The 13,743-nt window shown below is 51.3% G+C and overlaps 1 protein-coding gene across 1 annotated transcript in view; it reads left to right on the forward strand.

Moving 5' to 3' along the window:
• Positions 1–13,743, forward strand: part of LOC138955686 (ER degradation-enhancing alpha-mannosidase-like protein 3) — an 85,248-nt gene that overhangs the window by 12,292 nt on the left and 59,213 nt on the right. The window contains exon 5 of the mRNA XM_070327240.1: positions 2,139–2,251. Coding sequence (XP_070183341.1) covers positions 2,139–2,251 — 113 coding nt within the window. The remainder of the gene's footprint in view (positions 1–2,138; positions 2,252–13,743) is intronic.

A 13,743-nucleotide genomic window follows, 5' to 3' on the forward strand; every position in this document is an offset into this window, starting at 1 on the left:
ACCGATTTAACTTCAGACCTTACTTGTTTAGATCAGATGTTGTGTTGATAATGTCTGTCAGTTAACAGCGGACAGTCAGTTAACAGGGGACACCGATTTAACTTCAGACCTCTCCCCTTATAAGACATTCCCTTTTTGTTTTTAAAGAATTTTCTGTTGATAACCTCTGTCATTTACCCTCGTTTTAAGATTCCCTCCTTATTCAGACCTGAATTTATCAGATTTTTAAAGGTCTTACATGGAAAGGGGAGGGGGGGGGGTCACTGTTCCACCATTTTAAGACTCATTCCATATTTAAAATGTTAGACCTGATTTTCTCAGATTTGTGTAGATCTTACAAGGCGGGTTCCAGTGTACATCTTACAAGGCGGGTTCCAGTGTAGATCTTACAAGGCGGGTTCCAGTGTACATCTTACAAGGCGGGTTGCAGTGTAGATCTTACAAGGCGGGTTCCAGTGTAGATCTTACAAGGCGGGTTCCAGTGTACATCTTACAAGGCGGGTTCCAGTGTAGATCTTACAAGGCGGGTTCCAGTGTACATCTTACAAGGCGGGTTCCAGTGTACATCTTACAAGGCGGGTTACAGTGTACATCTTACAAGGCGGGTTGCAGTGTACATCTTACAAGGCGGGTTACAGTGTACATCTTACAAGGCGGGTTGCAGTGTACATCTTACAAGGCGGGTTACAGTGTACATCTTACAAGGCGGGTTCCAGTGTACATCTTACAAGGCGGGTTCCAGTGTACATCTTACAAGGCGGGTTGCAGTGTAGATCTTACAAGGCGGGTTCCAGTGTACATCTTACAAGGCGGGTTCCAGTGTACATCTTACAAGGCGGGTTCCAGTGTACATCTTACAAGGCGGGTTCCAGTGTAGATCTTACAAGGCGGGTTGCAGTGTAGATCTTACAAGGCGGGTTGCAGTGTAGATCTTACAAGGCGGGTTCCAGTGTACATCTTACAAGGCGGGTTGCAGTGTAGATCATACAAGGCGGGTTGCAGTGTAGATCTTACAAGGCGGGTTGCAGTGTACATCTTACAAAGCGGGTTCCAGTGTACATCTTACAAGGCGGGTTCCAGTGTAGATCTTACAAGGCGGGTTCCAGTGTAGATCTTACAAGGCGGGTTCCAGTGTAGATCTTACAAGGCGGGTTGCAGTGTAGATCTTACAAGGCGGGTTCCAGTGTAGATCTTACAAGGCGGGTTCCAGTGTACATCTTACAAGGCGGGTTCCAGTGTAGATCTTACAAGGCGGGTTGCAGTGTAGATCTTACAAGGCGGGTTGCAGTGTAGATCTTACAAGGCGGGTTCCAGTGTACATCTTACAAGGCGGGTTCCAGTGTAGATCTTACAAGGCGGGTTCCAGTGTACATCTTACAAGGGGGGTTGCAGTGTACATCTTACAAGGCGGGTTCCAGTGTAGATCTTACAAGGCGGGTTCCAGTGTAGATCTTACCGCGGGTTCCAGTGTACATCTTACAAGGCGGGTTCCAGTGTAGATCTTACAAGGGGGGTTGCAGTGTACATCTTACAAGGCGGGTTCCAGTGTAGATCTTACAAGGCGGGTTCCAGTGTACATCTTACAAGGCGGGTTCCAGTGTACATCTTACAAGGCGGGTTGCAGTGTAGATCTTACAAGGCGGGTTGCAGTGTAGATCTTACAAGGCGGGTTCCAGTGTACATCTTACAAGGCGGGTTGCAGTGTACATCTTACAAGGGGGGTTCCAGTGTAGATCTTACAAGGCGGGTTCCAGTGTACATCTTACAAGGGGGGTTCCAGTGTACATCTTACAAGGCGGGTTCCAGTGTACATCTTACAAGGGGGGTTCCAGTGTACATCTTACAAGGCGGGTTCCAGTGTACATCTTACAAGGCGGGTTCCAGTGTACATCTTACAAGGCGGGTTCCAGTGTACATCTTACAAGGCGGGTTCCAGTGTAGATCTTACAAGGCGGGTTCCAGTGTACATCTTACAAGGCGGGTTCCAGTGTACATCTTACAAGGCGGGTTCCAGTGTACATCTTACAAGGCGGGTTCCAGTGTACAAGGGGTTCTGATTGAGGTGTTTACAATAAAGATGTCAGTGGGTGATTGATGTATTGTGGTGACATGATTAATGTATTGCGGTGATGTTTCAGGTGCTGGGTGACGTGGAGGGCTTTGAGGAGGCCGTGAGGAACATCATCAGGGACGCTCGCTTCGACTGTGACGTCATCGTGTCCGTCTTTGAGACCAACATCAGGATTCTGGGGTACGCTACAGTATGTGTGTGTGTGTGTGTGTGTGTGTGTGTGTGTGTGTGTGTGTGTGTGTGTGTTTATCTATGCTGTATTTAGACTAGAGCAGCTGTTAAGTTTTGGGGGGGGGGGTCGGGCTGAGTTGGTACAATGACGATCTAACTGTATGTCTCCCCTGTGTGTGTGTACAAACAGGGGCTTGCTGGGTGGCCATGTCATGACGATCTCACTGTATGTCTCCCCTGTGTGTAGCTTGCTGGGCGGCCATGTCATGACGATCTAACTGTATGTCTCCACTGAGTGTAGCTTGCTGGGCGGCCATGTCATGACGATCTAACTGTATGTCTCCACTGTGTGTAGCTTGCTGGGCGGCCATGTCATGACGATCTCACTGTATGTCTCCCCTGTGTGTAGCTTGCTGGGCGGCCATGTCATGACGATCTAACTGTATGTCTCCCCTGTGTGTAGCTTGCTGGGCGGCCATGTCATGACGATCTAACTGTATGTCTCCCCTGTGTGTAGCTTGCTGGGCGGCCATGTCATGACGATCTCACTGTATGTCTCCACTGTGTGTAGCTTGCTGGGCGGCCATGTCATGACGATCTGTATGTCTCCACTGTGTGTAGCTTGCTGGGCGGCCATGTCATGACGATCTAACTGTATGTCTCCCCTGTGTGTAGCTTGCTGGGTGGCCATGTCATGACGAACTCACTGTATGTCTCCCCTGTGTGTAGCTTGCTGGGTGGCCATGTAATGACGATCTGTATGTCTCCACTGTGTGTAGCTTGCTGGGTGGCCATGTCATGACGATCTGTATGTCTCCACTGTGTGTAGCTTGCTGGGTGGCCATGTCATGACGATCTAACTGTATGTCTCCACTGTGTGTAGCTTGCTGGGCGGCCATGTCATGACGATCTCACTGTATGTCTCCACTGTGTGTAGCTTGCTGGGTGGCCATGTCATGACGATCTAACTGTATGTCTCCACTGTGTGTAGCTTGCTGGGCGGCCATGTCATGACGATCTAACTGTATGTCTCCACTGTGTGTAGCTTGCTGGGCGGCCATGTCATGACGATCTAACTGTATGTCTCCCCTGTGTGTAGCTTGCTGGGCGGCCATGTCATGACGATCTAACTGTATGTCTCCACTGTGTGTAGCTTGCTGGGCGGCCATGTCATGACGATCTAACTGTATGTCTCCACTGTGTGTAGCTTGCTGGGCGGCCATGTCATGACGATCTAACTGTATGTCTCCACTGTGTGTAGCTTGCTGGGCGGCCATGTCATGACGATATAACTGTATGTCTCCACTGTGTGTAGCTTGCTGGGCGGCCATGTCATGACGATCTAACTGCTATGTCTCCACTGTGTGTAGCTTGCTGGGCGGCCATGTCATGACGATCTAACTGTATGTCTCCACTGTGTGTAGCTTGCTGGGCGGCCATGTCATGACGATCTAACTGTATGTCTCCCCTGTGTGTAGCTTGCTGGGCGGCCATGTCATGACAATCTAACTGTATGTCTCCACTGTGTGTAGCTTGCTGGGCGGCCATGTCATGACGATCTAACTGTATGTCTCCCCTGTGTGTAGCTTGCTGCGCGGCCATGTCATGACGATCTAACTGTATGTCTCCACTGTGTGTAGCTTGCTGGGTGGCCATGTCATGACGATCTGTATGTCTCCCCTGTGTGTAGCTTGCTGTGTGGCCATGTCATGACGATCTAACTGTATGTCTCCCCTGTGTGTAGCTTGCTGGGCGGCCATGTCATGACGATCTAACTGTATGTCTCCACTGTGTGTAGCTTGCTGGGCGGCCATGTCATGACGATCTAACTGTATGTCTCCCCTGTGTGTAGCTTGCTGGGTGGCCATGTCATGACGATCTGTATGTCTCCACTGTGTGTGGCTTGCTGGGTGGCCATGTCATGACGATCTAACTGTATGTCTCCACTGTGTGTAGCTTGCTGGGCGGCCATGTCATGACGATCTAACTGTATGTCTCCCCTGTGTGTAGCTTGCTGGGTGGCCATGTCATGACGATCTGTATGTCTCCACTGTGTGTAGCTTGCTGTGTGGCCATGTCATGACGATCTAACTGTATGTCTCCACTGTGTGTAGCTTGCTGGGCGGCCATGTTCATGACGATCTAACTGTATGTCTCCCCTGTGTGTAGCTTGCTGGGCGGCCATGTCATGACGATCTAACTGTATGTCTCCCCTGTGTGTAGCTTGCTGGGCGGCCATGTCATGACGATCTAACTGTATGTCTCCCCTGTGTGTAGCTTGCTGGGCGGCCATGTCATGACGATCTAACTGTATGTCTCCACTGTGTGTAGCTTGCTGGGTGGCCATGTCATGACGATCTAACTGTATGTCTCCACTGTGTGTAGCTTGCTGGGCGGCCATGTCATGACGATCTTAACTGTATGTCTCCCCTGTGTGTAGCTTGCTGGGCGGCCATGTCATGACGATCTAACTGTATGTCTCCCCTGTGTGTAGCTTGCTGGGCGGCCATGTCATGACGATCTAACTGTATGTCTCCACTGTGTGTAGCTTGCTGGGCGGCCATGTCATGACGATCTAACTGTATGTCTCCACTGTGTGTAGCTTGCTGGGCGGCCATGTCATGACGATCTAACTGTATGTCTCCACTGTGTGTAGCTTGCTGGGCGGCCATGTCATGACGATCTTAACTGTATGTCTCCACTGTGTGTAGCTTGCTGGGAGGCCATGTCATGACGATCTAACTGTATGTCTCCACTGTGTGTAGCTTGCTGGGCGGCCATGTCATGACGATCTAACTGTATGTCTCCACTGTGTGTAGCTTGCTGGGCGGCCATGTCATGACGATCTTAACTGTATGTCTCCACTGTGTGTAGCTTGCTGGGCGGCCATGTCATGACGATCTTAACTGTATGTCTCCCCTGTGTGTAGCTTGCTGGGCGGCCATGTCATGACGATCTCACTGTATGTCTCCACTGTGTGTAGCTTGCTGGGCGGCCATGTCATGACGATCTGTATGTCTCCACTGTGTGTAGCTTGCTGGGTGGCCATGTCATGACGATCTAACTGTATGTCTCCACTGTGTGTAGCTTGCTGGGTGGCCATGTCATGACGATCTGTATGTCTCCACTGTGTGTAGCTTGCTGGGTGGCCATGTCATGACGATCTAACTGTATGTCTCCACTGTGTGTAGCATGCTGGGCGGCCATGTCATGACGATCTAACTGTATGTCTCCCCTGTGTGTAGCTTGCTGGGTGGCCATGTCATGACGATCTGTATGTCTCCACTGTGTGTAGCTTGCTGTGTGGCCATGTCATGACGATCTAACTGTATGTCTCCACTGTGTGTAGCTTGCTGGGCGGCCATGTTATGACGATCTAACTGTATGTCTCCCCTGTGTGTAGCTTGCTGGGCGGCCATGTCATGACGATCTAACTGTATGTCTCCCCTGTGTGTAGCTTGCTGGGCGGCCATGTCATGACGATCTAACTGTATGTCTCCCCTGTGTGTAGCTTGCTGGGCGGCCATGTCATGACGATCTAACTGTATGTCTCCACTGTGTGTAGCTTGCTGGGTGGCCATGTCATGACGATCTGTATGTCTCCACTGTGTGTAGCTTGCTGTGTGGCCATGTCATGACGATCTAACTGTATGTCTCCACTGTGTGTAGCTTGCTGGGCGGCCATGTCATGACGATCTTAACTGTATGTCTCCCCTGTGTGTAGCTTGCTGGGCGGCCATGTCATGACGATCTAACTGTATGTCTCCCCTGTGTGTTAGCTTGCTGGGCGGCCATGTCATGACGATCTAACTGTATGTCTCCCCTGTGTGTAGCTTGCTGGGCGGCCATGTCATGACGATCTAACTGTATGTCTCCACTGTGTGTAGCTTGCTGGGCGGCCATGTCATGACGATCTAACTGTATGTCTCCACTGTGTGTAGCTTGCTGGGCGGCCATGTCATGACGATCTGTATGTCTCCCCTGTGTGTAGCTTGCTGGGCGGCCATGTCATGACGATCTAACTGTATGTCTCCACTGTGTGTAGCTTGCTGGGCGGCCATGTCATGACGATCTAACTGTATGTCTCCACTGTGTGTAGCTTGCTGGGTGGCCATGTCATGACGATCTAACTGTATGTCTCCACTGTGTGTAGCTTGCTGGGCGGCCATGTCATGACGATCTAACTGTATGTCTCCCCTGTGTGTAGCTTGCTGGGCGGCCATGTCATGACGATCTTAACTGTATGTCTCCCCTGTGTGTAGCTTGCTGGGCGGCCATGTCATGACGATCTAACTGTATGTCTCCCCTGTGTGTTGCTTGCTGGGCGGCCATGTCATGACGATCTAACTGTATGTCTCCACTGTGTGTAGCTTGCTGGGCGGCCATGTCATGACGATCTAACTGTATGTCTCCACTGTGTGTAGCTTGCTGGGCGGCCATGTCATGACGATCTAACTGTATGTCTCCACTGTGTGTTGCTTGCTGGGCGGCCATGTCATGACGATCTAACTGTATGTCTCCACTGTGTGTAGCTTGCTGGGTGGCCATGTCATGACGATCTAACTGTATGTCTCCACTGTGTGTTGCTTGCTGGGCGGCCATGTCATGACGATCTAACTGTATGTCTCCACTGTGTGTAGCTTGCTGGGTGGCCATGTCATGACGATCTAACTGTATGTCTCCACTGTGTGTTGCTTGCTGGGCGGCCATGTCATGACGATCTAACTGTATGTCTCCACTGTGTGTTGCTTGCTGGGCGGCCATGTCATGACGATCTAACTGTATGTCTCCACTGTGTGTAGCTTGCTGGGCGGCCATGTCATGACGATCTGTATGTCTCCACTGTGTGTAGCTTGCTGTGTGGCCATGTCATGACGATCTAACTGTATGTCTCCACTGTGTGTTGCTTGCTGGGCGGCCATGTCATGACGATCTAACTGTATGTCTCCACTGTGTGTTGCTTGCTGGGCGGCCATGTCATGACGATCTCACTGTATGTCTCCCCTGTGTGTAGCTTGCTGGGTGGCCATGTCATGACGATCTAACTGTATGTCTCCACTGTGTGTAGCTTGCTGGGTGGCCATGTCATGACGATCTAACTGTATGTCTCCACTGTGTGTTGCTTGCTGGGCGGCCATGTCATGACGATCTGTATGTCTCCCCTGTGTGTAGCTTGCTGGGCGGCCATGTCATGACGATCTAACTGTATGTCTCCACTGTGTGTAGCTTGCTGGGCGGCCATGTCATGACGATCTAACTGTATGTCTCCACTGTGTGTTGCTTGCTGGGCGGCCATGTCATGACGATCTAACTGTATGTCTCCACTGTGTGTAGCTTGCTGGGTGGCCATGTCATGACGATCTAACTGTATGTCTCCACTGTGTGTTGCTTGCTGGGCGGCCATGTCATGACGATCTAACTGTATGTCTCCACTGTGTGTAGCTTGCTGGGCGGCCATGTCATGACGATCTAACTGTATGTCTCCACTGTGTGTAGCTTGCTGGGTGGCCATGTCATGACGATCTGTATGTCTCCACTGTGTGTAGCTTGCTGTGTGGCCATGTCATGACGATCTAACTGTATGTCTCCACTGTGTGTAGCTTGCTGGGCGGCCATGTTATGACGATCTAACTGTATGTCTCCCCTGTGTGTAGCTTGCTGGGCGGCCATGTCATGACGATCTAACTGTATGTCTCCCCTGTGTGTAGCTTGCTGGGCGGCCATGTCATGACGATCTAACTGTATGTCTCCCCTGTGTGTAGCTTGCTGGGCGGCCATGTCATGACGATCTAACTGTATGTCTCCACTGTGTGTAGCTTGCTGGGTGGCCATGTCATGACGATCTGTATGTCTCCACTGTGTGTAGCTTGCTGTGTGGCCATGTCATGACGATCTAACTGTATGTCTCCACTGTGTGTAGCTTGCTGGGCGGCCATGTCATGACGATCTTAACTGTATGTCTCCCCTGTGTGTAGCTTGCTGGGCGGCCATGTCATGACGATCTAACTGTATGTCTCCACTGTGTGTTGCTTGCTGGGCGGCCATGTCATGACGATCTAACTGTATGTCTCCACTGTGTGTAGCTTGCTGGGCGGCCATGTCATGACGATCTAACTGTATGTCTCCACTGTGTGTAGCTTGCTGGGCGGCCATGTCATGACGATCTTAACTGTATGTCTCCACTGTGTGTAGCTTGCTGGGCGGCCATGTCATGACGATCTAACTGTATGTCTCCACTGTGTGTAGCTTGCTGGGCGGCCATGTCATGACGATCTAACTGTATGTCTCCACTGTGTGTAGCTTGCTGGGCGGCCATGTCATGACGATCTTAACTGTATGTCTCCACTGTGTGTAGCTTGCTGGGCGGCCATGTCATGACGATCTTAACTGTATGTCTCCCCTGTGTGTAGCTTGCTGGGCGGCCATGTCATGACGATCTCACTGTATGTCTCCACTGTGTGTAGCTTGCTGGGCGGCCATGTCATGACGATCTGTATGTCTCCACTGTGTGTAGCTTGCTGTGTGGCCATGTCATGACGATCTAACTGTATGTCTCCACTGTGTGTAGCTTGCTGGGTGGCCATGTCATGACGATCTGTATGTCTCCACTGTGTGTAGCTTGCTGGGTGGCCATGTCATGACGATCTAACTGTATGTCTCCACTGTGTGTAGCTTGCTGGGCGGCCATGTCATGACGATCTAACTGTATGTCTCCCCTGTGTGTAGCTTGCTGGGTGGCCATGTCATGACGATCTGTATGTCTCCACTGTGTGTAGCTTGCTGTGTGGCCATGTCATGACGATCTAACTGTATGTCTCCACTGTGTGTAGCTTGCTGGGCGGCCATGTTATGACGATCTAACTGTATGTCTCCCCTGTGTGTAGCTTGCTGGGCGGCCATGTCATGACGATCTAACTGTATGTCTCCCCTGTGTGTAGCTTGCTGGGCGGCCATGTCATGACGATCTAACTGTATGTCTCCCCTGTGTGTAGCTTGCTGGGCGGCCATGTCATGACGATCTAACTGTATGTCTCCACTGTGTGTAGCTTGCTGGGTGGCCATGTCATGACGATCTGTATGTCTCCACTGTGTGTAGCTTGCTGTGTGGCCATGTCATGACGATCTAACTGTATGTCTCCACTGTGTGTAGCTTGCTGGGTGGCCATGTCATGACGATCTTAACTGTATGTCTCCCCTGTGTGTAGCTTGCTGGGCGGCCATGTCATGACGATCTAACTGTATGTCTCCCCTGTGTGTTGCTTGCTGGGCGGCCATGTCATGACGATCTAACTGTATGTCTCCACTGTGTGTAGCTTGCTGGGTGGCCATGTCATGACGATCTGTATGTCTCCACTGTGTGTAGCTTGCTGGGCGGCCATGTCATGACGATCTGTATGTCTCCACTGTGTGTAGCTTGCTGGGCGGCCATGTCATGACGATCTAACTGTATGTCTCCACTGTGTGTTGCTTGCTGGGCGGCCATGTCATGACGATCTAACTGTATGTCTCCACTGTGTGTAGCTTGCTGGGCGGCCATGTCATGACGATCTTAACTGTATGTCTCCACTGTGTGTAGCTTGCTGGGCGGCCATGTCATGACGATCTTAACTGTATGTCTCCCCTGTGTGTAGCTTGCTGGGCGGCCATGTCATGACGATCTAACTGTATGTCTCCACTGTGTGTAGCTTGCTGGGCGGCCATGTCATGACGATCTAACTGTATGTCTCCCCTGTGTGTTGCTTGCTGGGCGGCCATGTCATGACGATCTGTATGTCTCCACTGTGTGTAGCTTGCTGGGCGGCCATGTCATGACGATCTAACTGTATGTCTCCACTGTGTGTAGCTTGCTGGGCGGCCATGTCATGACGATCTAACTGTATGTCTCCCCTGTGTGTTGCTTGCTGGGCGGCCATGTCATGACGATCTAACTGTATGTCTCCCCTGTGTGTTGCTTGCTGTGTGGCCATGTCATGACGATCTAACTGTATGTCTCCACTGTGTGTAGCTTGCTGGGCGGCCATGTCATGACGATCTAACTGTATGTCTCCCCTGTGTGTTGCTTGCTGGGCGGCCATGTCATGACGATCTAACTGTATGTCTCCACTGTGTGTAGCTTGCTGGGCGGCCATGTCATGACGATCTAACTGTATGTCTCCACTGTGTGTAGCTTGCTGGGCGGCCATGTCATGACGATCTAACTGTATGTCTCCACTGTGTGTAGCTTGCTGGGCGGCCATGTCATGACGATCTTAACTGTATGTCTCCACTGTGTGTAGCTTGCTGGGCGGCCATGTCATGACGATCTTAACTGTATGTCTCCCCTGTGTGTAGCTTGCTGGGCGGCCATGTCATGACGATCTCACTGTATGTCTCCACTGTGTGTAGCTTGCTGGGCGGCCATGTCATGACGATCTGTATGTCTCCACTGTGTGTAGCTTGCTGGGTGGCCATGTCATGACGATCTAACTGTATGTCTCCACTGTGTGTAGCTTGCTGGGTGGCCATGTCATGACGATCTGTATGTCTCCACTGTGTGTAGCTTGCTGGGTGGCCATGTCATGACGATCTAACTGTATGTCTCCACTGTGTGTAGCTTGCTGGGCGGCCATGTCATGACGATCTAACTGTATGTCTCCCCTGTGTGTAGCTTGCTGGGTGGCCATGTCATGACGATCTGTATGTCTCCACTGTGTGTAGCTTGCTGTGTGGCCATGTCATGACGATCTAACTGTATGTCTCCACTGTGTGTAGCTTGCTGGGCGGCCATGTTATGACGATCTAACTGTATGTCTCCCCTGTGTGTAGCTTGCTGGGCGGCCATGTCATGACGATCTAACTGTATGTCTCCCCTGTGTGTAGCTTGCTGGGCGGCCATGTCATGACGATCTAACTGTATGTCTCCCCTGTGTGTAGCTTGCTGGGCGGCCATGTCATGACGATCTAACTGTATGTCTCCACTGTGTGTAGCTTGCTGGGTGGCCATGTCATGACGATCTGTATGTCTCCACTGTGTGTAGCTTGCTGTGTGGCCATGTCATGACGATCTAACTGTATGTCTCCACTGTGTGTAGCTTGCTGGGCGGCCATGTCATGACGATCTTAACTGTATGTCTCCCCTGTGTGTAGCTTGCTGGGCGGCCATGTCATGACGATCTAACTGTATGTCTCCCCTGTGTGTTGCTTGCTGGGCGGCCATGTCATGACGATCTAACTGTATGTCTCCACTGTGTGTAGCTTGCTGGGTGGCCATGTCATGACGATCTGTATGTCTCCACTGTGTGTAGCTTGCTGGGCGGCCATGTCATGACGATCTGTATGTCTCCACTGTGTGTAGCTTGCTGGGCGGCCATGTCATGACGATCTAACTGTATGTCTCCACTGTGTGTTGCTTGCTGGGCGGCCATGTCATGACGATCTAACTGTATGTCTCCACTGTGTGTAGCTTGCTGGGCGGCCATGTCATGACGATCTAACTGTATGTCTCCACTGTGTGTTGCTTGCTGGGCGGCCATGTCATGACGATCTAACAGTATGTCTCCACTGTGTGTAGCTTGCTGGGCGGCCATGTCATGACGATCTAACTGTATGTCTCCACTGTGTGTAGCTTGCTGGGCGGCCATGTCATGACGATCTAACTGTATGTCTCCACTGTGTGTTGCTTGCTGGGCGGCCATGTCATGACGATCTAACTGTATGTCTCCACTGTGTGTTGCTTGCTGGGCGGCCATGTCATGACGATCTAACTGTATGTCTCCACTGTGTGTAGCTTGCTGGGCGGCCATGTCATGACGATCTAACTGTATGTCTCCCCTGTGTGTTGCTTGCTGTGTGGCCATGTCATGACGATCTAACTGTATGTCTCCCCTGTGTGTTGCTTGCTGGGCGGCCATGTCATGACGATCTAACTGTATGTCTCCACTGTGTGTTGCTTGCTGGGCGGCCATGTCATGACGATCTAACTGTATGTCTCCACTGTGTGTAGCTTGCTGGGCGGCCATGTCATGACGATCTTAACTGTATGTCTCCACTGTGTGTTGCTTGCTGGGCGGCCATGTCATGACGATCTAACTGTATGTCTCCACTGTGTGTTGCTTGCTGGGCGGCCATGTCATGACGATCTAACTGTATGTCTCCACTGTGTGTAGCTTGCTGGGCGGCCATGTCATGACGATCTTAACTGTATGTCTCCACTGTGTGTAGCTTGCTGGGCGGCCATGTCATGACGATCTTAACTGTATGTCTCCCCTGTGTGTAGCTTGCTGGGCGGCCATGTCATGACGATCTAACTGTATGTCTCCCCTGTGTGTTGCTTGCTGGGCGGCCATGTCATGACGATCTAACTGTATGTCTCCACTGTGTGTAGCTTGCTGGGCGGCCATGTCATGACGATCTCACTGTATGTCTCCCCTGTGTGTTGCTTGCTGTGTGGCCATGTCATGACGATCTAACTGTATGTCTCCCCTGTGTGTTGCTTGCTGGGCGGCCATGTCATGACGATCTAACTGTATGTCTCCACTGTGTGTAGCTTGCTGGGCGGCCATGTCATGACGATCTAACTGTATGTCTCCACTGTGTGTAGCTTGCTGGGCGGCCATGTCATGACGATCTAACTGTATGTCTCCACTGTGTGTTGCTTGCTGGGCGGCCATGTCATGACGATCTAACTGTATGTCTCCACTGTGTGTAGCTTGCTGGGCGGCCATGTCATGACGATCTAACTGTATGTCTCCACTGTGTGTAGCTTGCTGGGCGGCCATGTCATGACGATCTCACTGTATGTCTCCCCTGTGTGTTGCTTGCTGGGCGGCCATGTCATGACGATCTAACTGTATGTCTCCCCTGTGTGTAGCTTGCTGGGCGGCCATGTCATGACGATCTAACTGTATGTCTCCACTGTGTGTTGCTTGCTGGGCGGCCATGTCATGACGATCTGTATGTCTCCACTGTGTGTAGCTTGCTGTGTGGCCATGTCATGACGATCTAACTGTATGTCTCCCCTGTGTGTAGCTTGCTGGGCGGCCATGTCATGACGATCTGTATGTCTCCACTGTGTGTAGCTTGCTGTGTGGCCATGTCATGACGATCTCACTGTATGTCTCCACTGTGTGTTGCTTGCTGGGCGGCCATGTCATGACGATCTAACTGTATGTCTCCCCTGTGTGTAGCTTGCTGGGCGGCCATGTCATGACGATCTGTATGTCTCCACTGTGTGTAGCTTGCTGTGTGGCCATGTCATGACGATCTGTATGTCTCCACTGTGTGTAGCTTGCTGTGTGGCCATGTCATGACGATCTCACTGTATGTCTCCACTGTGTGTAGCTTGCTGGGTGGCCATGTCATGACGATCTGTATGTCTCCACTGTGTGTAGCTTGCTGTGTGGCCATGTCATGACGATCTCACTGTATGTCTCCACTGTGTGTAGCTTGCTGGGCGGCCATGTCATGACGATCTAACTGTATGTCTCCCCTGTGTGTAGCTTGCTGGGTGGCCATGTCATGAC

Source organism: Littorina saxatilis, unplaced genomic scaffold (assembly GCF_037325665.1).
Source record: "Littorina saxatilis isolate snail1 unplaced genomic scaffold, US_GU_Lsax_2.0 scaffold_351, whole genome shotgun sequence".
NCBI lineage: Eukaryota > Metazoa > Mollusca > Gastropoda > Littorinimorpha > Littorinidae > Littorina > Littorina saxatilis.